This window comes from Limanda limanda, chromosome 18 (assembly GCF_963576545.1).
Source record: "Limanda limanda chromosome 18, fLimLim1.1, whole genome shotgun sequence".
Taxonomy (NCBI): Eukaryota; Metazoa; Chordata; class Actinopteri; order Pleuronectiformes; family Pleuronectidae; genus Limanda; species Limanda limanda.
The window spans coordinates 5,903,196-5,927,031 of record NC_083653.1 but is presented as its reverse complement, the minus strand read 5'-3'; the positions used below and the strand labels follow the sequence as shown (position 1 = coordinate 5,927,031).

At 43.3% G+C, this 23,836-nt stretch overlaps 2 protein-coding genes across 2 annotated transcripts in view; both read left to right on the top strand.

Moving 5' to 3' along the window:
- LOC133024622 (protein eva-1 homolog C) overlaps positions 1-16,950 on the top strand; it is a 71,740-nt gene extending 54,790 nt beyond the window's left edge. Inside the window, exons 6-8 of the mRNA XM_061091781.1 lie at positions 11,947-12,081; positions 14,750-14,959; positions 16,329-16,950. Coding sequence (XP_060947764.1) covers positions 11,947-12,081; positions 14,750-14,959; positions 16,329-16,708 — 725 coding nt within the window. The 3' untranslated portion in view covers positions 16,709-16,950. The remainder of the gene's footprint in view (positions 1-11,946; positions 12,082-14,749; positions 14,960-16,328) is intronic.
- Positions 16,951-19,033: 2,083 nt separating this feature from the next.
- LOC133024917 (EF-hand domain-containing protein 1-like) lies at positions 19,034-23,021 on the top strand. The gene is made up of 9 exons (XM_061092084.1): positions 19,034-19,099; positions 19,590-19,811; positions 19,889-20,176; positions 20,543-20,692; positions 20,865-21,051; positions 21,493-21,719; positions 21,824-21,964; positions 22,444-22,657; positions 22,864-23,021. The coding sequence occupies exons 1-9, from the start codon at positions 19,034-19,036 to the stop codon at positions 23,019-23,021; spliced, it is 1,653 nt and encodes a 550-aa protein (XP_060948067.1).
- The last annotated feature ends 815 nt before the right edge of the window (positions 23,022-23,836 follow it).

Here is a 23,836-nt window from a genome sequence, read left to right as displayed (position 1 = left end):
AATGGACTTTACCAAAGAAGGAATAACTCTGGTGATTGAAACTGAAAATTAGGTACCGGCACTGTCAGCAGCATCAAAACATTTCAACCAATAATCCATCCTAAGTGTCACGTTGTTGTAGAAGACTAAACAAAAGGCGGACGGTAATATGCATGTGTGTATACTGGTGGTGATAAGACTCAGAATCAGGTTTGACCCGGACCTCACCATCATTATCTCTGTCCAGGTCTGACCACTAATATGACCCAGCAGCCGGTCAACACAGAGACAAACATCCCTCCCTCTCTTACACTGTCATGAACACGCCGACTCCCTTGGTTTGTTGATGCCTGAGTTATCATGTGTGCTCTATCTGTGAAGGTATTACTTAGTCTAGATACTACCACTTGTGATCCACTATCACTTAGGGCTTGTCTAATTGCTTGACAATGACAGGGTGGGGGAATCACCCATGACAGATGGGCACTATATGAGGTAGGGCAGGTGACAGCGTTTCACCAAAATGAAAAAGAAGGAACCTTGGAGTGTGATGGCCTGCATCAAATCATAGAGCACGTAATGACACACAGTGCGTTGTTTTGTTATGGTTTGTCGTCCGTCATTTAGAACAATGACTTGTACTCAAATCTAGCTATTTCTGGTGTTTACTGAAAAGCCGGAGGGAGTCCCACCGCACTGCACGTGACTCTGAAATCACACACCAGCACCATCTGTCCCTATGACAATGTAGTCACACTCGCAGCCTCTGCTCACAATAGTGTTTACTGTTTACTTTGTGGGGTTGGGTTTTCCTCAAATAAAATAACCTGTTAGATTTAAGTAACACTGAAAAACAGAAAATTGTTGGACCAACTTATTAAAGAGAATACTTCAACTGGTAACACACACATTAATAGTTTGTTGTAATTAAGATAACAAGTTATATTCACACATAGTTTTTTAGTAAATTACAGTTTTAAATTGGTCAGACAATGAACTCAATGAACCCAGCCCCGTGGGTCTGTCTCCGACCAGTTTTCCAGACTGTGTAGGCGTAACAAGTCCTTGTATAGACATCAGTTGTACGGCGTGTAATCTTCACATCCACCTGGACGTAATGGAGAAGTACAGGGACATATTAAATCCATCAGGGAAGTGCCTGTGTGCTATAATGCCAAAGCCATGCTATCTTTGTCCTGGCTCCTTTCAATTAGCTTCTGTAATGTAGTTTGCTGTATGAAAGAGAACCATTCAGCGAGTTAGCTGCCGACCCTGATGAACGTCCGAGCTAATATCTGTCGTAGAAAGGAGCAAAGCCTCTTGTAGACTTTTCTTTATCTCTGTCAAAAGATGAATTATTGTTAATGCCCTTAGAATACTGCACGTATCTATTCTATACTTAGATACACTAAATATAAGGTTCACTTAGCTGAAGCATTCATCTATACCTACCAGTCGTAGCTGAATGGACATTTTTCAATCATCTGGGTTCATTTTCCATACTTTCTTAGTTATCATCGGTTGATAAAACTGATTTGATATGATGCCTTCCTGCGCCCATGACTTCATGTGGAGCCGGAGTCGGCCGGCCATCAGGGGGCGATCAAGGTGTTTTAGCGTTATTTCTGTGGAGCCGTCATGTTCTCCAATCTTTATATGCAGTCTGGTTTCCATTAAATACTTAATCGCATGCTTCATAAAAGTCTGGAGCATTTAGATTTTTACAGAACTGTTTATTGAGTGAATTATGTGAACTAATGAGGCCTTGTACATGTAGAAAAGAGCTGCAGAGACACAAACTGTTGTGTGAACATGATGTAACTTGACAAATACAATGTAATGGCGTCAGTCTTATGGATGTAATGCAAGTTAATATATGACGACTTGGTGTAGGTGGTATGGACGCATCAGGCCTAATGACATTTGTCTGCACAGTTCTCTTTGTACCGAGACTTTTAGCCAATCGTACTCCATCTTTCACCTTCATGTCTCAGGTCCCAGTAGATTGTAATGTTGCCCCGTGTTCATTTTATTAACCGTCTGTGTGTAACCATTTGTTGACTTTAGCTAAAGATAGCACCATTGTTTAGATCAGCCCTGACACACGCTGGAACATCCTTGTTGAATGCCGCTGCCGCTTTAATCCTGTCCTGATTGTGTCTAGACCAGTCCTGCCACCATCTGCTCTCTCTCTCTCTCTCTCTCTCTCTCTCCCTCTCTCTCTCTCTCTCTCTCTCTCTCTCTCTCTCTCTCTCTCTCTCTCTCTCTCTCTCTCTCTCTCTCTCTCTCTCTCTGTTCCAAGTCAGTGGCAGCGAATGACAAATCTCAATCTTGACTGTTTTCACAAGATACTGTCATTCGACGACCTCAGCAGCAGCTCGGACCCAATCAAAACTCCACATCCCATTACCTCATGACTCTAATATGAAGGAGTGAGCTTAGGCGGGCGGCGCGTTTTGATGATTCAGCGCCGGTCACATCCTTGTTGACCCAGCAGAGCATCAGATAATGACGAGGCTGTGCTGACTGCGACAGACGACCCGCCCCTCCCACGCTCCGCCGATAAAGACGTGGAAATACAAACATTGGAGGGCAGCGTGCAGTCAGGCAGAAGAGGAACAGAGGTCTTACTAGATAACAAAGATCCAGTACAGTTAGGACGGCTTTTACTGTTTAGGCTGTAGCAGGGATTCATCACATGGCTGATTTTTGGACAATAATGAAATAAGGGGACAGATTGATTAATGGTATAGTTCCTCATGAGAGTGGGTCTTCCAGGAACCAGAGGGTCGATGGTTTGATCCCAGTCTCCTCCGTTACACGTATACTGAAGTGCACTGTGCAAATGTGTGTGTGTAAGTGGCTGAAAGGCAAAACTGTCCTGGAAAGTGCTGTTGAGGGGTTATCAAGAATAGACGGTTGCTATATAAAAACAGACCATTTACCAACGACCTGCTGATTATACTTCAGTGTCCCTCTAATTTGAAAACTATAAACTGCAGAGTATGCCTTTGTAAATTGCATTTGACGTCTTTTGTCCTTTTTTTTGTCATTTCTAAATCCAGTTTTGTGTTTTCATTGTCGAAATAAACTCGGAAACATTCCTCTTAAATTCTGTGCCCGGATAAACAAATCAAGACCTAAAAGAATCAGACAAATTCTTACAAACTGGCTAGACAAACGACATCACAATGGAAACACCAGTAGATTGAACTTTTAGATAAACTCAAAGGGGCTTGTTACTCATTACTTGGACTTATTCTGTGCAATGGACAACTGCAGACCGATGCAGCCGCCGCCCGACTTCAGCGTCACAAACGAGTAAATCAATCACTCATCGTGTCTGAGTGGAGTCCCAGAGCCGGTGTGAGGATTTTCTCCACATCAAAGAATGGTCATTTTAATCTTTGAGCACCTGGTGAATGTCTGAGAAACAGTTGTTGTTTCGTTTTCCTGCTGCCAAAACACTTTCACTGACTAAGAGTGAGATTTGAAGGCCTGTTCCGGCTCCAGTTAATATAAACATGTCGGTTGTGTTTTATTTAGGGTTGCAAAGGGGCGGAAAGTTTCCGGAAAATTTCCAGAAACTTTCCAGAAACTTGTCATGGGAAGTTTAGCTCGGGAATTTTGGGAATTTTGAAAAAAAAAAAAAAAAAACGCAAATTAAACGCTGAGCAATAAAAACATCATTCAAAACTCTATTTTAAAGATGTATAGAATACAGCACACAATGCATGTTGAATTTCAACCCTCCACTGTGCATTCTTCAATAACATGCGCAGATAATTCCCAGCATCTAGACTAGTCAGGTAAGTTTCGATGATATTATTGGGGAAAATGTAAAAGGAAAGGCTGTAAGCATTTGCAAATACTGTGCAAAGACCTATGTTAAGAATGACACAAAGATGCAGAAGCATAAAGTCAAGTGCCCAAAGTTTCCTCAGGGCTCAAATCAGCCTATCACAAAACAAAATGTTTATATTTATGTCTGTATATGACAAGGTAAATACAGTTAGTATAAATTACCCACAACATTTCCAGTTTATTCCCGTTAATTCCCATGGTAAGTTTCCAACTTTGAATATTCCCGGAATTTTGCAACCCTAGTTTTATTGCTCCAATGCATTCATGGAAGCAGTAATAATAGATACAATTTGACAGTCGTCCAGAAAACTGAAGCTTACCTCAAAAGTTGCTGTACCTAGTAACTAATTACTTTGTTGTGGCCTCGACAAAATGACTGTGAGCCTAAAGTTGCCCCCTTGTAAAATTGCAAATGTGGCCCAAATACCCCAAAACACTTTAGCGTTGCGCTTTTTGACATTTATCCCAATTTCCCAGGGAATAATTCATGGATCTTGATGCAAATATTTAGGCAACAGATGCCTTGAATTAATTTAAGGGGACCACTGGGCCTCCTCTTGTGCATATTTTCAAACTGGGTGGTGGATATTACCACAAACTGAAAACATTATTTCCAGTATGTGTGTGTCTTTGCTGGGTCTGAGGGTCGGGACTGACTGAGTGATCTTCTCACCGATTGTTAGGACCCCCACGCTGTCAACAGTGCATCTATTTCTGCCTCCATGTTAATGACACCAACTGTGTGTCCGTGCACATGTGGTGGCGCATGAGGAGTGTTTAAATAGCCAAAACAGCTGGGATTCTGGAGTATAACTGATGGCTGTGGTGAAGTGAGAGTGATTACGTTCAGAGCCCATGCTGTGGCATCTGTGTGTGTCTCTGTGTGTGTCTGTGTGTGTGTGTGTGTGTTTCAGACTGCAGAGGGATGTGTGCTGCTATCCATTAAAGTAAATGGGGAAAGAATTCTGTGTTTTGCAGCAGTATGTAGGGCAGGGGGCTCAGTGAGGCAGGATTGGGGGGTTGAGCTTTTCCACTCTCTCCATCCTGGAATGCTCCCCCAACCCTTTAGTACCCCGAGTCTGGATGCTTTTAGCCTCCGTCACCATCGAGCTATGCCGTAGTTTGCACGGACATCAAACGGCAAACTCGTGTTTAAAATATCACCGCGTGTGTGGAGAACAATCAGCAAACAGACGTCATAACAAGAAGCTCCTGCCAACTACAGAACCAACGCTGAGTGGATAGAAAGCGAGACCACTGAGCGGCGGAGCCAACAGACGGAGCCCAAACTTTCCCTGGATCTCCAGGATTTGAGGCTTGGTTCTAATAACGGTTTCCTGGGCAGTGGCTGCTTCTCATTTGCAGAGTTACAAGCAGTCGCTGCAGAGAGAGTTCCAGTTTGGCTCCAGTTTTTCCACCAGTGGCCTTAGACCAGCTCCGGTGGAGTTTTCAGAGGGGGGGGTGGGGGGATTAAAAGCATTTGCTGAGGGACAATTTGATGGCAGTTGTTCAGGAGGGGAGCACGCCGGCCAACTGGGAACGGTCCCAGCTGAGATTCATTGTTGGTAGAAGAGGAAACTTAGTTTTCATGTTCTCTATTATTTGATTTCTTCAGTTTCCCTTTTGAATTTCCTCCGTGACAATGTGTTCCATATGCGTTCTGCTCTCACCGAACAGAATAGGCAAACCCAAGACGCCATGTTTTCACAGCTTCACCGTGGAATCCTTGCCTTCCCTCTGTCTTGTGCATTACTGGATGTAAATTAAACATCTGTCTCGAAGGTTGGAATTAAGTTTAAATCTGGTGGCATGCTGTGGGAAACTGTCGACAATCATGTAAATTAGATGTAGTTCATAGTTAATGGGCTAAAACTTTTAAAACCACCAATGTGCTGCTTTAAGGTCACCACATTCCCAGTGCATGTTGTAATTCTTGTAGTAGACACACACACACACACACAGACACACACACACGTTAACCTCATAACGTAATGGAGGGGGCTGGATTGCCCACGCTGACTCAAAAATGCAGCAGGAACCCAGAGAAGCCCTCCGCTCTGACCAGCAGTCCCCTGATAGCGTTACCAGACCCGGACCTGGAGTGTACACAGAACAAGAAGGAGTGTGTTAACCATGTCCTCTGACACACATGCTCATCATCATTCAAGGACACACACACACACACACACACACACACATTCAGCTCTCACATACCCACAGTGGTGGAGGAAGGACTCAAACATTTTACTCAAGTAAAAGTACAAATAATAAGCTAAAACTATACTTGAGCAGAAGTACCACATTTACTTTTCTACTCCAGTAAAAGTGAGTAAATACGAGCTTTAAAAATACTTAAATTATTATAATTGAAAGTACTTCTGTCTGTCCATATGTTGTTTGATACAATTATAGCACAGACTGCCCTCTATTTCATTAAAATATGACACATATTCACATCCTTACACTTTCATTCTCATGGCTTACACAAACTTGCACAAACACACACACACACAGACATACAAATGCACACACTCATACACACTCGAGCCCAATCAGCTGCTGTCAGCTGGATACTGTCAGAGGGTTCAGATGGGGGCTGGACAATAGGAATACGGGAGGGAGAGGAGGAGGAGGAATCTCAACACCTTCATCTCGCAAGTTGTTCTGCAGGAATGTCATTAGCTATGTGAAAAATGACTGTGTGTACGTGTATCTGAGTGTGTGTCGCTGAGTGTGTGTCTGTGTGTGTGGGTGGATGTGCTGATGTCTGCATGCCTGTGTGTGTGGGAGAAAAAAGCTTGAAGACGAGGAAATAAAAAGGCATCTCTAAGCGTGTCCCTGAACACTGAGTCACTACCTCTTGTGTGTGTGTGGTTGTCGGGTGAATGTTTGGCTCCAGAGAGTAATTTAATGTTGAAGATTAAGTAGAAACTGTGCGTTGATTGAAACCAGACACTGAGACTTTTGCTCTGACATCTCACACACATGCACACATCTACCAGCTCTTTGTTTCAATGCCTCTCTTTGTTTGTATATATTCTGTCCAGGATTGTGTCTAAGCAGCTATGTTAACCTCTAAATAACTTTTTTTTAAAGATTCTTGCAAATTTTTTGATATGGAACCAATATCTCTATATCTTCATCTTGACAGTTTCTTACACATTCTCCCTTTCTGGTTTTAAAGTGCTAACAATTTGTCATTTTGATGCACCCTCACGGCGAATAATTTAGATTCACCACGTTAAAGCTGCTTTCACACATGCACTGAACATTTCCCCAAAATTGTCTGGATTGGCAAATGGTCGAGTCGGTTGCTCCTGGAATTTTACCAGAACTCTTCCTGCCACCCTCCTGGTTAAAAACCTGGAAAATGTCTGAGTGAGCCCATGTGAGAATGCAGCAGAAAACTATCTGCAAAATTCCGAGTATGCGTGTGGGTGTGTCCGTGAAGTTTATAAAATGAGACGTAGGCAAAATTGAAAAAAAGCTAAAAAAGAATTCAAATATCTCGGGATGAAAAAGAGGAGCCGAGGACTATGGTTGCAAAATTCCGGGAATTTTCAAAGTTGGAAACTTTCCATGGAATATACGGGAATTAACGGGAATAAACTGGAAATGTTGTGGGTAATTTATACTAACTGTAATTACCTTGTCATATACAGACATAAATATAAACATTTTGTTTTGTCATAGGCTGATTTGAGCCCTGAGGAAACTTTGGGCACTTGACTATATGCTTCTGCATCGTTGTGTCATTCTTAACATAGGTCTTTGCACAGTATTTGCAAATGTACACAGCCTTTCCTTCCACATTGGATGGGGTGAAATGTCTCCACACATGAGATAGTGCACGTGGCATTGTTCTGTAGAATAAGATGAGAAAAAAGTTTGTAAAAAAACGCTAATGCAATGCCAGAGATATAAATAGTTAGCCAAACAATTGGAATCGTCTGTAAAAATATTTAACAATTGATGGATAAATGAATGGAAATAGGCTAGATGAACAGATGAACAATCCTCAATCAGCATGCTAATATGTTTTTCCCCAGTAATATCATTGATATTATTTTCAAAGTTCCCAAAATTCCCGAGCTTAACTTCCCATGGAAACTTTCCACCTCTTTGCAACCCTACCGAGGACACGAGGAAGACACGAGGAAGACACAGACGAGATTCAAGGACTTTTCACGATCTAGGGTTTGTGTCTGGAAGCGGCTCGAGACTGAGCTGTGCAGAGAGATCCCACTGTAGATGAAGCCGTCTCGTCAAAACCTCAGAGCGAGAAGGCAAAACAAGAGTTCCCTAAAACAATACCCACAACATTTAGTTCCCAGCAGCGCCCCGTGTACCCTCATAAATGCTAAAGTATGTTCAAATTATTGGCCCTGGGTCTGATCTCATCTCAGATTTAGCGTGGTTTAATATTTCATTAGATCCCCTCTGGCTTACGGGGCTTTGTCACAACAGTGTTCTGCCTGGCTCAGCACATGTACACACACACAGGCACGCACACACACCCGGGCCCTCCGAGCCCAGTGAAAACAAAGCCGGGCTCTGCCAGTGTAAACACGGGCCATTGTTATGGGCGCTCTTTTCCCGCCTGAAAATCGGCGCTCCCCACGGCGAGCGCCCGGCCGCCGAGCGGGACCACGGCGGCTCGGCTCCCGCGCGGTGGAGTTAAATTAGGAATCGCCAGGACTCGTTTGCTCCGCATTTATGGGACCGTGTCATTATAATGCAGACGGTGGAGTGTGATTTATGTGCTGGGTTTCTCTCCCTTGCACTCCTCTGTCTCCCTTTTACTGGTTCTCGGTTTTATTGCCTGGCTCCTTATGTGTGGTTTGTGGCCATTTGCTTTAACTTTGACAATTATTTTTAGACGGGCAACAGCAGTCGATCTACTGTTCTGCACAGAGTAGGAAAAACACGAGAAATGGCTGTTTTTGTTGGAGCAGGCAATGCATCCATTTGTGTTCACGTGCACTTTTGTGTCTCGATCTGTAGCTGGGTATGTCTATACGCGAGTGTGTGTGTGTGTGTGTGTGTGTGTGTGTGTGTGTGTGTGTGTGTGTGTGTGTGTGTGTGTGTGTGTGTGTGTGTGTGTGTGTGTGTGTGTGTGTGTGTGTCGCATCACGGTGCCTCTCAGCTGTGACCTTGGGCCACATGTGCAGTCAATTAGGGCCAATCAGAAGGCTGTAATCAGGGCGTGGCAAAGGGGATAGTGGCAGCGTGGCAGATGGGGGGGGAGTTGTGAGACCTAAGATTAGTGCGTCAGACTGAAGAGGAAGCACACGGGAGGGGAATCGAATTTCTTCATTCCGCTGCCTGGTTCACCTTCCTCACATGAGTTTATTTAGTTTGTGCCAACCAGACGTGGATCAAATTAAGTCTCAATTTTCTTTGAACCCTGGTTATGAGACAGATTGGTGCGGTTTGCCACATGAGATGATGTAATTACGCTGCAGTGTTTAAGTGTGTATCTTTCTCTCAATGCAGAAAGGTGGAGACGTCAAAGCAGATTGAAATAAAGACCAGAAATCCTTCACTACTGCTATTAGGTTACATCCACTGTGTTTTCAAACTAAAACGATCTCTGTCCACGGATGAGTTTTGGCAATTCTCCTCTTCCATGTGTGTTGCATGTTCTCTATCCCATAATAAGTACCAGAGTACGTTCGCCTGCCTCTGCACGGCCCTTTTCCTGCAAGTTAATCAATCTCCGCAGTGCAGAGTGGCCCTGGAGGCAGCTGCAGTTGTTCTTTTAAATCCCGACATCAGATAGCGAAGAATTTAAATCTCTTCCATACAACCCTAGTTGGCAATATCACAATAAAATCCAACATGTTGTACTTTAGGGCCAACTCCTTCTGTAATCTTCTGGTGTGCACTTGTCAAATACTCAAAACCCCGACGGGAAGTTTCAGCGGTGAAACGTCTCGCTGAGATTTGAGTTTTCAAAGTTTTTATTGGCTGGAGAAATATGTATTGAACGTGTGTGTGTGTGTGTGTGTGTGTGTAAGTGTAGATATAAAACTTTCCTGCACCTGCTGCTGTCTAATCTAATTTCCAAAGTTTAACCAGTCACTTAACATTCAGCTCTCAGTTGAATAGGTAGCAGAAATCATTCCTGCACGAGCTCCAAGTTTACTTCTGTGTCAGAATATCACAAGGGAAGTATTCTGCAAAGTGCAACGGAGCGTGTGGGTGTGTAATAAACATCATTTCTTCATCTTTAAGTATGTGTATCCCGAAGGAAGCTGCCACGTCACGTTCGCTCATGCAACCGCTGCCGGTGACGAGGTGCCGGTGTCGTATGCACATCGTGAAAGTGCGATCTTCTAGGAATACGTTTCCTGTCAATCTCCGAGTCTTCTCGTTATTGCTCATAATTGGAAAACTCTTGTAATGTGTCCCAAGACAAAAGTATTATCCAGTGAACGGGAGCTTTGTCAGCTCTGCTCTGCCTCTTCCTGCACTTTGATTGGTTCCTGGAGCTCTGCCAAAGTCCGTCTCTGGAAATTTGATCCGCGTGTTTAAACAAACGGTCCTTTTTCCTTTTTTTTCTAAACCTCAAATCACAAGTCACAATCTGACTATTAGTGCGTGTGATGTCACCAGAAACCAACCGCAGATATTTGTTTGTCTGGAGCGAATGAAAACAGCAGAGCAGGCAGACAGACAGCTGGACAGAAGTCATCTGTTGGGCTGTAAATCACCTCCGATTCCGACAGGGCAGACAAACACGCTGACCGGAGCGTGGCCCGGCCTCCCAAACCACATGTGAGCGGGCAGGAATGTTATAGCCCACTGCATTGTGGGTTGGTGTCTGGGGGGAAAGAGCGCCGACTCCCTGACTCACAGGACACCGTGAGGTTGGGGGGACGGGGGTTGGGGGTGGGTGGGTGGAGGGGGGGGCAGCTTAGCTTTCGGGAATCAAGAGTGCAAGGTCAGGGGGAGTGTGTGAATCACAGCCGCGATGCTGTTCCGCAGCCGTTTCCTTCAGAGCTCCTTACTCCTCTGTCATCATGTAGTCTAAGTAGTTTGACTTTCATCTGTACAGCACCCAAGGGAGGAGGAGAAGCTGCTGAGCATCAATTATAATTGAGTGACTGATAAAAAATATTGAAATATAGTAAAAATTCAATTTATTTGACGTAATGCATGTGAAATGTGGACTGTCACATTCCTTTAATTGTGTTTGGCTCCATCAACCGACGTTTAATCTACAAAAATAATGATTATCAGACGTTAAGGTAATTTTTTCCAGGGAGAAATCCACGGGTTCTGATCTGCTCGTGTCTGTTTGTGTTCAGATTAAAAAAAGCATTTTGAATCATTTTAATCACGTCAACTCAAGTTATTTTTCATTTTCTTCAAAGGCTGAGAAAGTAAACGGCAGATGAAGCGATAATGACATTTGTTGTAACTTGCTGCCCTTTTCCATAATTCAGTCCCGGGCCGGTTTAATTTGCACACAGACACATTTTTGGCTAAGTTGCATATACATGAGATACGATCTACAATGTTTTTTTTAGTTATTTAAAGAAGTTACAGTCGTCATATTAACTGTGTTGTTTTCAGATGTTGCTGTTTTGAGTGGCTCTGATAAATCTGCTGCTCACTTCCTGCTGGGGACAGATTCATGGACCAGTTGGTGAAGTTAGAGAGCCGTTTAATTGCTCTTTGAGTTGGAGGAGACCAAAACCAGAGCAAAAAGAGAGTGAATATTGGACTTGTGATTTTAGGTGGCCACTAACACAGCTTCAAACGGATACTAACATAGAACTGTGTGTGTGGTAAATGCATCAATAAGCAACTGTTGTAAATGTGGGTTCACTTCAAAAGAGTTTTAATGTGTCAGTGTTTTTCTGAGACATTGTTTCTGACACAACCAGCAGCAAAAATCTTTTTTTAAATGAATTTGAATTTGAAAAATAAGACCCAAGAAAGCAGCCTGTACAATTGATTGATTGTCAGTATATTGTTCGGGTCTAGTGTGGAAGAAACTTGTCTCATTCATATACTTATAATTGTCTTTTCTTTTCTTTGATTCCACCTTTCCCAACCTCCCCTCCCTCGCTCCATCTATTTCTCTCTTTTCAGTCCCAAAGAAGTTGCTCCAGGAGCAGAGCCCCAGACCACCGGTGTTCTCCCCTCCCCCCGGTGCCCATGACCCCAACATAGTGGGAGACGGTCCTCCGGAGGGGAGCTCGGTCCAAAGCTCTGACGCTGTCCCAGGTGAGCAAAACGACAAACACACAAGCTTTCTTTCACTCTCTCTCTCTCTCTCTCTCTCACACACACACACGCACACACACACTCAATGCCTCCCATGGAGAGCAGTTAACACTAAACAGTCACGAGGCCTCCCAGGCATCAAGAGGAACAGTGGGGTCAGGTCTCAAGCTCGGGCATAAATGTACGTGTATTTAATGTCACACGAGTTTAACTGTTTCCATGTGTATCCGAGCGGAGCCGCTGGTCTGTGCTATTTATGATCGGAGATCTTAAAAAATATATAGACGTCTCTCTCCGAGACCCAGTGATTGCACTTACATGTGACCACAGTCTAAATCAGCCTGTTATAATGTCAAGCTCCCAGAGAGAGAACGAGGGAGAAGACAGAGCGAGAACAATGGAATGAGAGAATGAAACGTGGGGAGATGCCAGCAAGGAAGGAGAAGTTAAACAAAGCTTCATTCATGAGGGATGGTGGCCTGCGTCCAGCACACTAATTACTCTGCTCAGCTACCGGCTCTGCACTGATTAGGAGGATAGACGGATGAATGAGGAGTTACGACAGGAGATGTGAGCCGCTGACACATGAATGATCCCTGCGCTGGTTTCGAACACTTCACCTTCAGCTCATCTGGAAAAACCTGTTTCCACGTCTGATGGGACGATGGGGGGTGAATCATATGAAGGTGAAACCCGACGCACGTCTCTATCCTCTCGTTTGATTTGTCTCATTAGGGCCCGAGCACTGACATCAAAGGTGTCAGATGCGACCCTATTGAAATTGTAAGGATTATTATTATTCAGTCAAATGAATTGGCTTTTTGAGGGCTTGACCATGTTCAACTTCTTACCAAAATTTGCAGAAAGTTAGAAAGTGGTGAAAATTTACGTATTCTGAAGGAATTTTCAATGGGCGTCGCAAAATGGCTCAAGGTGCTCAAGTCTTTAGGTGCAATTGGAAAAACACAACAGGAAGCCTGCTATTTTGCATTTAGTGGCCATTTTGGCCATATTCCACATTTTTACTTTGATGTACTTGTACCAGGGCTTTCATCAGATCAACTTCAAATTGAGATGAGTGTCATCACAACAAGATGGAGAGAAAAACTGGTTGACAGATTTTTTTTTTTCTTTCTTTCTTTTCAAACAAGAGACACAGATTCATTCTTTCCAAAATATAAAACTCTACGAATCTGAACACCGCTCGGCAGGACAAGACCGTTTTCGTAGAATCTGACCCGCCTGTTGGAAGGTTAAAGAGATTCTTACTTTTTATTGACTCCGTCTTTGGAGCTCACTGCTTATTACTGCGCTGTTTCTGCAGCCGTGTTCCTCAGAGATCCTTTGGCTGCAGGTTTTCTTTCAGTCAAGTCCTGTTTTTGGAGTCATGATGCCAACTAGCTCCTCTAACGTCTACAACGCACCTCTTTTATAGTATTTTTTATTGTAACCATGAGGCCTAATTACTGCAATTTAATATTTAATAGAGTATTTTTGGTCGTTAAAAATTATTTCACCTGGATTTATCGTGTCAGAAGTATTTAACAGGACGATCAGCTGCTGTACTTCCATTGTTTTGTATTTTCCAGCGCTGTAAGAGTTTTCTGCTGACTGATTGTTTGGCTGCTTCTACGCTTGTTACAAAGAGGGATTGTGGTTGAATGTTGGTGGATGTGCAGTGGGTCCAGGTGGAAACATTTACAGTGAGCACTTCCAGTCTAAACTGCATTTATCAGATAGAGTCGGCCTGACACACCTCGGAGACTCTGCAATTAGAGCTCATCGGTGTGTGTGACGGTTCACTGAAGCATGCTCACCTACACGGTCAAAAGAAAGATCAAGTATGACTATGTACACACACATCGATCCTGAATACTACTCTTTATTTTGAAGTCTTAGCTTCAGGGTTGTTTTTTTGCTCATTCATGGAGCTTGAGTTACTCTGTCCGAACCTAAACAACTCTGTCAGGTTAACTAGGAGCGATTATACTCAGAAATATGGCCGTTTTTTAGATTTAATTAAATCATTCTGTGCCTCTTTGGCCTCCTCTCTCATCTCAGCTCCTCAAGTCTTTAATACACAACACAGCCCGGCACGTAAACACTGACAGAAGTCATGCTGCGGTGCAGATCCAGCAGAGGAAACAGTTGTTCCCATCTATAAATAGATCGTTTTCTGAGATTTATTTTGAAATGTTGCCCAAGTGCATGTTTTTCCCATGTGGTTCTGTGTTCCTTAATGACCTGAGTCAGAATGAGTCTAACAGAAGCGGATGTTGTGTTATCTTCTGAATCACACAACCTTCTGTGGATGTGTGTGTGTGTGTGTGTGTGTGAGTGTGTGTTGCTATGTGTGATCCATCTTTCTACAGAAGCCTTAAATTTAAAAACCCACAGTGGATGAGTCACTGGTGCGCAGGCTGAAGTCACAATACCTCCGAGGCAACGCACACTCACTTTACCATAAATGAGCAAAGCAGCACCGTCATAATCTGACTGTGTGTAGTTGAAAAACACACTCGGTTGGTGTGTCATTGCGCATGGGACCACAGAATATGATCTCAGAGTGTATCCACTAATAAAACCTTTCAAAAACATCTTCTATTCCAAATATTTGATCACATTTAGAAAATCTAACTTAAGTTTCCTGCTCCGTTGGCTTTTACAGAGAAGAAGAAGGTCAGGGAGACGAACCCTTACGAGGAGAAGGCTTCAGACGCTGAGAGAGGAGGAGGAGGAAGAGGAGGAGGCGGAGGAGGAAGAGGAGGAGAGGAAAGTGCGCTGCGGCCCAGAGACATGAATCCCATCATCAACTCCACCTCCAGCGCCAACATGGCTCTCATCAGCAACGCACTGGCAGCCTACAACTACGTGTCAGGTGGGGAAATCAAAGTGTTGTGTGTCACACGTGATGTGGACAGAGACGGATATCGAACCTCTGACCCTCTTCTTTTTTTTTTTTGAAAGAGATGAAATTCCGCCACAAGGATCTAATGTTACAACATCATTGTCGTTATTGATTCCTTCTCGGCAAATGAAATCAGAGAGGTTGTGTGGTGCGTTTTTGTTTGGATAAAATCCCCTGTTTCCTTTTTCCTTGGACTGAGTGGAGGGTAAATGTTGGTCAGAGGAACCCAGATGTTGAGAGAATATAATGACCACACACACACACACACACACACACACACACACACACACACACACACACACACCATCACTCACCTGCTTCAGCCAGCTGGTAAAGCAGAATTTTGTGGGTGTTTGGATATTTCCTGATTTATTACCTCCCACTCAAATTAAAAGTTTATAAGTACTGAGTTCCATAGCACGTTCAGTTGAATGATTGCATGTATATACACTGTCATGTATTCCACTGTAGCTGGAAAGGTTTTTTCACATTTCTAAGCTGCCATAACATTTTATGATCTTCTTTTATGTGCAGCCTATGTTAGGTTGAGGAATATTCAACCAGTATAAATCTTTTACAGAATGACCCTAGATGTTTTAAGAAGATCACAGTATACGGGGGGATAACAGTGTGAAGAAGAGTAGACGAACATAAATGCAGAGGTGTATCAGTGTTTAAAGTATTTATACAGAAGAAAAAGTCTGACATAGATGAAGGGAGAAGTATTGACAGTTGTAATGAGAGCGGTATTGCCAGTAAACGCAGTATATGTGCATCTAGGTTAATTTGTATATCTAAGTAATCCAGTTGCTGCCTCCAGGGTCCATGATCACGATCAATGTGACCTGGAGCAGGAAGCTGCTTGGGTTCATTCATGAGAAATACCCCAGTATGAGTGGTGCTCTGGAGGGAGAATCTGCAGCTTCCCAGTATCACACCTAAGTCTGTGATTGATGCAATGTGGGTCATTTGGCTTCTCAAACCGCAATGAAAGACAGATTGTGTTGTGGCGAAGGAGGAGAAGCTGCGTAGTCTTACTCACTATGTGTTTTTGAGGAGGAGTACAGAAAGTACCACGGTTAACGGGATTTGTGAGACATAACCAAACCAAAACACCGAGCCAGGGAAGTGAGTCACCGGAGCTGCGAGCCTGCAGCCGGCGTTCATCACAGCGAGTGAGACATCAAGTGAAATATTTCAGCTGAACGGGTCAGAGGGAAACAAGAAGGAGACCCGACTTCGTTCAGAAAGATCCAATTACATGTTTGATGTTTTCTGTGAGAGCTCCACTACTTGTTGAATTCCCTTCGCTCATTCTCCTGCTCTCCTTCCCTCTCAGACCACCCGGAGAGGGCAGCGCTCTTCTTCGTCTGCGGCGTGTGCCTGGGCCTCTTCCTCACGCTCTTCGCCCTGGTGGTCCAGATCTCCTGCCGCACCGACTGCAAGCCACGCAAGCACCCCCCCGCCAAGAAGCGGCCCCGTCCCGCCGACACGTCGTCCGACTCCAGCGACTCGGACTCGGACTGGGAGACCACCTCGGACCTGTCGGCGCGGAGGCACCGGCGGTTCGAGCGCACGCTCAACATGAACGTGTTCACGTCGGCCGAAGAGCTGGAGCGGGCGCAGCGGCTGGAGGAGAGGGAGCGCATCATCCGGGAGATCTGGATGAACGGGCAGCCGGACATCCCCGGGACACGCAGCCTCAACCGGTATTACTGAGGCTCTTCATAGGAAGATCACATGACTCGAACGCACTTGAAGGCCCCCCCCGACGAGGCCACACAACTGTGGACTCGCTGGTGAGAACAGTGGAAGTTACTGCAGACCTGGAAAGAAAGTCCTCCCTCTCCGCCGGTTGGCATATTCCTCTGGGTGTCATAAGCTAGACCCCATTTAGTGAGAGAAGAAGCTCTCTGCACGGTGAGCTCAGCTCTGCCTGAGGGTGAAAGGCTACGCTGCTTCGCCCGTGACCTCCGCAGGCCTTTTTGAAGTGGGTGGGGGGGGATTTATGGGGTCGGATGCCTTCACACTGGCCCACAGAGACTACATGGTGACTGAAGGACCGGGGGCCTCAGATGGGTCTGTTCTATACGGACCGCGGAGCAGCTGCAGGAGACACTTGGGGCTTCACGCTCAGAAGAACCCTCCAGTATTTAAGTGTGGACTCTAACGGAGAAGGAGGCGGAGTTAAGCTGAACGCAGCTTGTAAGACAATCTCTCCACAGTGGGAAAAAAAACAAACCATGCTGCCTTTTGAACTTAAAAAAAACCAAAAGATTATTTTTTGGGAGGGGGGGGGAGGGACTTCATCTCAACCCTTATGAAATATATTTTATGATATTTAATAGTTTATTGATGTCGTGTATTGTTTTGTCCTCAAGTATGGTTTGTTACGAGCTATTTTTTATACTTGGCGAAGGTTGTCCGGCACCTCAGGGATGCAATCCTCGTGTTTCTGTGTTTCTTTGAGTGATGTCTGCGCTTCCTAAGAAGGGGATCGGCCCATTTCAACAGCTGTGTCAGCATTAAATACACAAAAATACAAATTAAAGATGTCATATTAAGAGCCTCCAAGAGGATGATTCAGCGGTTTTAACCTTATTTTTGATACCCGATGTTTAATATACACTGCAGTGCCTTCTCTATACTTTTCAAGAGTGCAGCTCCTGTTATCACTCGGAAACTGGTCAAATGATTTTATAGATTGGAAAGAAAAACACCAAATTTATCTGGTCGTACATGTATTCCCGTCTTACTGTCGCTGGAGCGGAGCGCGTGTAAAAGCTGAATGTCTCAAATGTCAAAAGTTGCACTTGTCGCCTCATCAGTTGTAAAAATGTCGTAAATATGCCAATTGTTGTTCAAGTGGATTTGTTGGAAACTGTTTTTTTCTCACAGATTATAGTGAATGTCAGATGTTGGCCTTCTTCTTCTTCTTCTCCTTCTCAAAGTTACCTGTGCTGCACAGATGCTCGTGGTGATCGCCTGCTCACGGCCGTCTGAAGAAGGAACGAGCGCTGCAGCTTCTGCTCCTCGTAAATCACGTCGCCAGTTATATCGTCACAATATAAGCTATCGTCAATCCAGCTCTGTGTGTTTGTGCTGCCCTGGATTCAAGCATAGGAAACAAAATATAGTTTTCATTTAAGAAAAAAGAAAAAAAGAAGCTTGGTTGGAGTTTTAACTGAGAGCACACGGGACATATTGGGGTCATTCATGTAAAGACTGTCACTCAATGTAGGTTCTGTTTTAATAAAGACAGCTCTTGTGTTTGACTTTGAATGGGATTCAAATGTGCCAGTAGCTGGTGAAGTGAGACCAAAATATGACTCCTGTGCTTGGAATAAACTGCTCAAAAATATCTCATTCACTCTTTGTCCCAATTCTTTTTTTTTATCATATTTGGGTTTTTAAATGACCCGATCTTATAATATAATGATTTTATTCACGCAACTATTGAGAGTTATAAAACAGTGCAAAGAACTGATCATGAGCTTTCATCCTTTTGTACACACGTTATGACCTGTGTGCTAAGATTTATTGGCGTTGCTCGCCCCCTGGTGGGACTTTCAAGGCATTACTTGTATAAATAGTACAGCTTAAGAATCACCAAATTATTTATTTACACGACCTATAAAGAACAGTTTAAAGTCATTTCAGTGATTCAAGCAGTTATAGTCGTAACTGAATATATAACATATACAAATTTTAATTATGTATAGTTAAGGATGTGTAGAATATTTAAAATGTGTATAATTTTTACTTTTTCACTCTTCAGTTTTTTATCTTTGATTTAATTGTTTGTTCCTCTCATTTCCTCTTATATATATTTTTAAGAGCTTTTAAAAAATATATTAATTTCTTTCGGGTTTTGGGTTTACTGTTGTCCCGTTTCCATGGAGACCATACACGTAGCACGGTGGAGCTGTCGTGCAGCAGCAGCGGTTGTTGTTTTGTTGTTGTTATAGCTACACATTCTATAGTTTATCCTCTTCTACAGCTGGATAACTAGTTCTATAACCCGGGGGAGGTTTATTTGGAGCGATGTCTTGGAACTGGAACAGCCACGGGTTACCGTTCTTACCTGGATACACTTTCCGGGATGTGACGGTACGTTTACGGTTGTTATGCGAATGACTTAAAGTGAAACGAGCTATCTTTATTTATAATGTATATATGTTTACTCAACGAAACGGTTTAAGGTCCAGCTAACGGTAGCCAAACTGAAGTTATATAATTTAGCTTATGTTCATCCTGCATTCCTCCACTTTCAGCTCATTTTTAATTTTAGCCTTCTAATAACAGACGGGAATTGATGACTTGAATTAAAATCTTAAAATCAATTCTCCGTTGAGGTGTCGTCAAGTAGAGATATTTTAGAAATATTTCAATCCAATTATTTATCTGGTACTGGTATTTTTCTGTCCACTCCTTTGTGTGTCACACAGGTATTCACGTTATACATTATTTTGTATGTATATTGTAACAATAGGATCACATACAATGTTAATCTGACTTTAATTTAATGGGTTACTTGACTTTATACTTATCAGATTGAAAAGATCTAATGCATGTTCTTGTCAATGATCTTTCCGTGCAGAAGTCGGCCTTCCATCGATCCCAGACTCTCAACTACAAGAACGGCTTCCCTCTGCCGCGTCGCCCGACTGTCGGCATCGGACAGGATCCTCTTCTGTCAGAGCAGCTGAGCCAGCAGGAGGTCAACACGCTGACCTTTCAGATACCTGACGTGAGGTTTGAATCCCTTTACAAGAGACCACCTCAAGACTTCGTACCAGCTCACGTGGCCTTAGACAAGAAGGTGAGGTACAACTCTGAAGACTAAGAAGAGTGTTGGATGGTTTTTGTTTGTCTGTTCACCAACCTTTTGTGTTGTAGGTGCTGCGGTTCTATGCATACTTTCAGGAGGACGTCCTGTTTTCACCTAACGAGCAGTACCGCGTGCGCCCTGTGATGATATACTTCTACCTGGAGGATGACAGCATGCTCCTCTATGAGCCCACAGTGGAGAACTCTGGGTTAGCGCAGGGGAAACGGCTGAAGCGGCAGCGTGTGCCCAAGAATGAACGTGGAGACCATTACCAGTATAAAGACCTCAACCTTGGCATAGACCTGGATGTGTACGGGGTCAATTACCACATCACACACTGTGATGAGTTTACAACGGTACAACCTGTTTGTTTTTCTGTATATTTAATATGTACCTGTCAGCTTTTGATAATAATAATCTCTGTCCCTGCTAACATATTTGCACTACTGCACAAATTGAACATTCATCTGTAAAGATATATATTTAGATGTATATATTTTATTTTCTATTTTAAATTTTTGATATTCTATTTCATTGTTATTCTATTTTGTTCTTTTTTATTCTATTTTATACTATTTCTATTTTATTTTTTTGGGTTGAAATTACTGAGCATTGCTTAAAGAGAGTGTGTGACCCAAGCATTTCATTGACAGTGACTACTTCATGTTATCTCTGTTCATTTGACAATAAAAATCTTGAATCTTGAATCTTGAATCTAACAGGAGTTCATGGAAAGTGAGGGCATTGTTTTGAACGACCCTCAGCCGATGCCAGTTGACCCTTACAGCAAAAGTCGTGAAATCCCTGAGCCTGCCCACACCACGACCTCCGATTGCGACCCCTACCACCAGTTTCTCACTTTGGACGGCAAGGTAAAGTAAATTCCCTCTGCTCCGAACTCCCTGAGTTACTATTACAAACCCTAACCTTGGCCAGCTGACAACACAGAAGCTCTAGTACAGTAACATCTATTCAAACGGCTCAGAAAACATGAGCTGCAGTGATCCAGTTCTAGTTTCAGTCCCTTAACTTCTCTCTGTTCAGGTGCTGTGTTTCTTCGCCCTGTGGGATGACGCTGACTCACTGTACAAAGAAACCAGGACCGTTACCATCCACTATTTCCTTGCGGACGACACAGTGGAGATCAGAGAGGTCCATGAACCCAACAGCGGTCGTGATCCCTTCCCGGTCGTGATGCGCCGACAGAGGCTGCCCAAGCATCTCAAACCACGTAAGATGCTAAACTGAAGTGCTGGCTTGAATTTGTATGATCAAGCAGTTGCAGTGGTATGAAGTTGTAACGATAGAGACATTTTTAAAGAAAATAACATAGGGACAGTAAGTAGGATCGCAGGTAGCGTGTAGACTCATATTGTCCAATTAAATCAGTGATGTAAAGTTACAGCTAATAGGCAGCTATTGTAGTGTTTCCTAGTATGTGCATATATAGTCTTGGTTCCCTCCTTACTGGCAATGGCTTTGAATCTTGTCTTGTTATCAATAAAATGTGTTTCCTGAGTTACACTTCTTGGGTCATTTGTAACGAAGTTGTAACGATAGAGACATTTTTAACGAAAACAAATAGTAAATAAATAACAACAAGTGATGATGATATGGTGGCATTTGCATTATTTAGCCACTGCATAATTGTTCTTGTCTTGTTTCCTTCCAGGGCCCTTCCCCAGCTGTGTGCTGGAGGTCTCAAAGCACGAGGTGGACGAGTACTTCTCACCCACAGACTTCCAGCTGGGTCACACAGTGAAGCTGCGCGGCCGTCCCTTCATGCTCTACGACTGCGATGACTTCACTAAAGAGTTTTTCCAGACCAACCACCCTGACATGGAGATGAAACCCATTGAAGTTCCAAAGAAGGTTAACGTGCATCACGACAGAAAGAGGGTGAGAAATAAAAAAATCTGTCTTCATCTTTTCTTTCACAAAACTGAAGACCATGTAATCTGACTCGTGTTGTGGTAACTATTTGCTCCCGTCCACATCTACAGGAGGTTCCTCCCTACAATGGCTTTGGGTCCCTTGAAGATTCTCTTCAGAATTGTTTGTCCCTGATCCCAGCGCCTCCGAGGAAGGATGTGATGAAGATGCTGGAGAACAACCTCAAAGTGTTGCGCTACGGTGCCACAATGGTGAGTCGGCGGTTTTGTGCCACTTGGTCTAATCCAGGAATCAAAAAATGATCCAAGAAGTGTAACTAAGGAAACACATTTTATTGATAACAAGACAAGATTCAAAGCCATTGCCAATAAGGAGGGAACCAAGACTATATTATGCACATACTAGGAAACACTACACTAGCTGCTTTCATCCCTGATTTAATTGTATTGTCTCCTTACTGTTCCCATGGAGCGCCTTGTTAATAATGTCTTTTGTTAGAGCTGGACCTGCCTACAAGATCAGTCCTCTCTTAAATAATCTCTCAAACATAACTGTTTATTCTTGTGTTCATTGCTCACTCTGGTTTCCCAGGTCCCATTTTCTTTTTTTATACATGTCTCTGTTGAGTTATTCTTTTTAAAAGTGAAATACAAATGATTAGTAATCATTATTATTAAAACTGATCATTTATCTGTTTGGTTAAGCTGTCCCTATGTTATTGACATTCCAGGACTCACAAAATCCGTCAGACGAAGGCCGACATTTTGTTATGACTTACTTCTTGTCCAACGACATGATCAGTATTTTTGAGAAGCCCACTCGCAACTCGGGGATCATCAGTGGAAAGTTCCTGGAAAAGACGCGCATCCCCAAGCCGGGCTCTACTGTGGATGATCCTGAGTTCTACTCACCTGCAGACTTTGCTATTGGAGCCACGGTGGATGGTGAGGATAACAGCGGCCTACATTTATTAGCCTTGTTGCAAATGGGTTTACAAAAGGAATTCTTATTCAGATACTACAGCATCAAAAGGGGATGTGTAGCTCATTATCACAACCAGCGATGGTCCCAAGTTTGATGGGGATCAATACCAAAGAGTTCAGCTCAACTAATGTCACCTTTCTCTTCTTTGTCGTGTCTGTTACTTTAGTTTTCGGCCACCGCTTTGTGCTGACCGATGCCGACCAATACGTCCTCACATACCTGGAGTCCATATCAAGTCAGATCCCTTCTGAGACGCTGGACTCTGTGCGTCAGAAGCTGGCTGAAGGGGACGTGAATAACCAGCCAGGTGACCAACATGGCTAAATAGTCAGCTAATCATCTCTTTTAAATTGTTTGTCAGTGATGCTTGGTGTCACCTTCTTTAAATGCACAAATTTAATACTCAGCAAATTAAGCACTAACTTCTTTATTTTTTTTCAATCAGGTGATGAGGTAGAGGAGCTGCCTCGTGATGCCAGTGAAGGATAGCTGCCCTCTGTGTTGTTCTCTGCTCAATAAATCTGTCCACAAGAATATGAATCAAAACCTTTGAAGAGTACTCCATTACACAATAAATAAATAAAACTGGATGCAATACATGAAGAGGTATTTGTCTAATGACTGTCAGAGATCAAAGGCATCACACAGTGGCTACAATGTGAAGGACAAATTGAAAGTAAAGGAAAACCTTTGTGGGCAATTAGTAAAGTGCAAAATAACGGACCACTCATTTAAACAAGTGAAATACAAGTGAGCTTTGGTGGAATAGCTGAATAAACCTCGAAGAAGAAGAAAGCATTTTGAAGCACAAAACCACATTTGGTTACAAACCAGGAGCTGCATTCACTTTTTGGACAGAGGGAAAAGGTATTTTAAAAACAAATGTATTTCAAACATCCATACGCTGCTCTTAAAGGCAGGATCGGCTCCTAACTGGGGCCATATGGATGATGGAATAAAAAGTGATAATTTCTTACTTTATTTTTTGGAAACCTTGTTAGTTACAGTCTCATTTCCAAATATTGCCTAAACATGAATTATAGACAGCACATAAATATACAAATTAGAGACAATACTACAGTATTGCCTACGATCACCATACTGTCATGTCTAACTATGCAATTACCTTCTATGGCCTC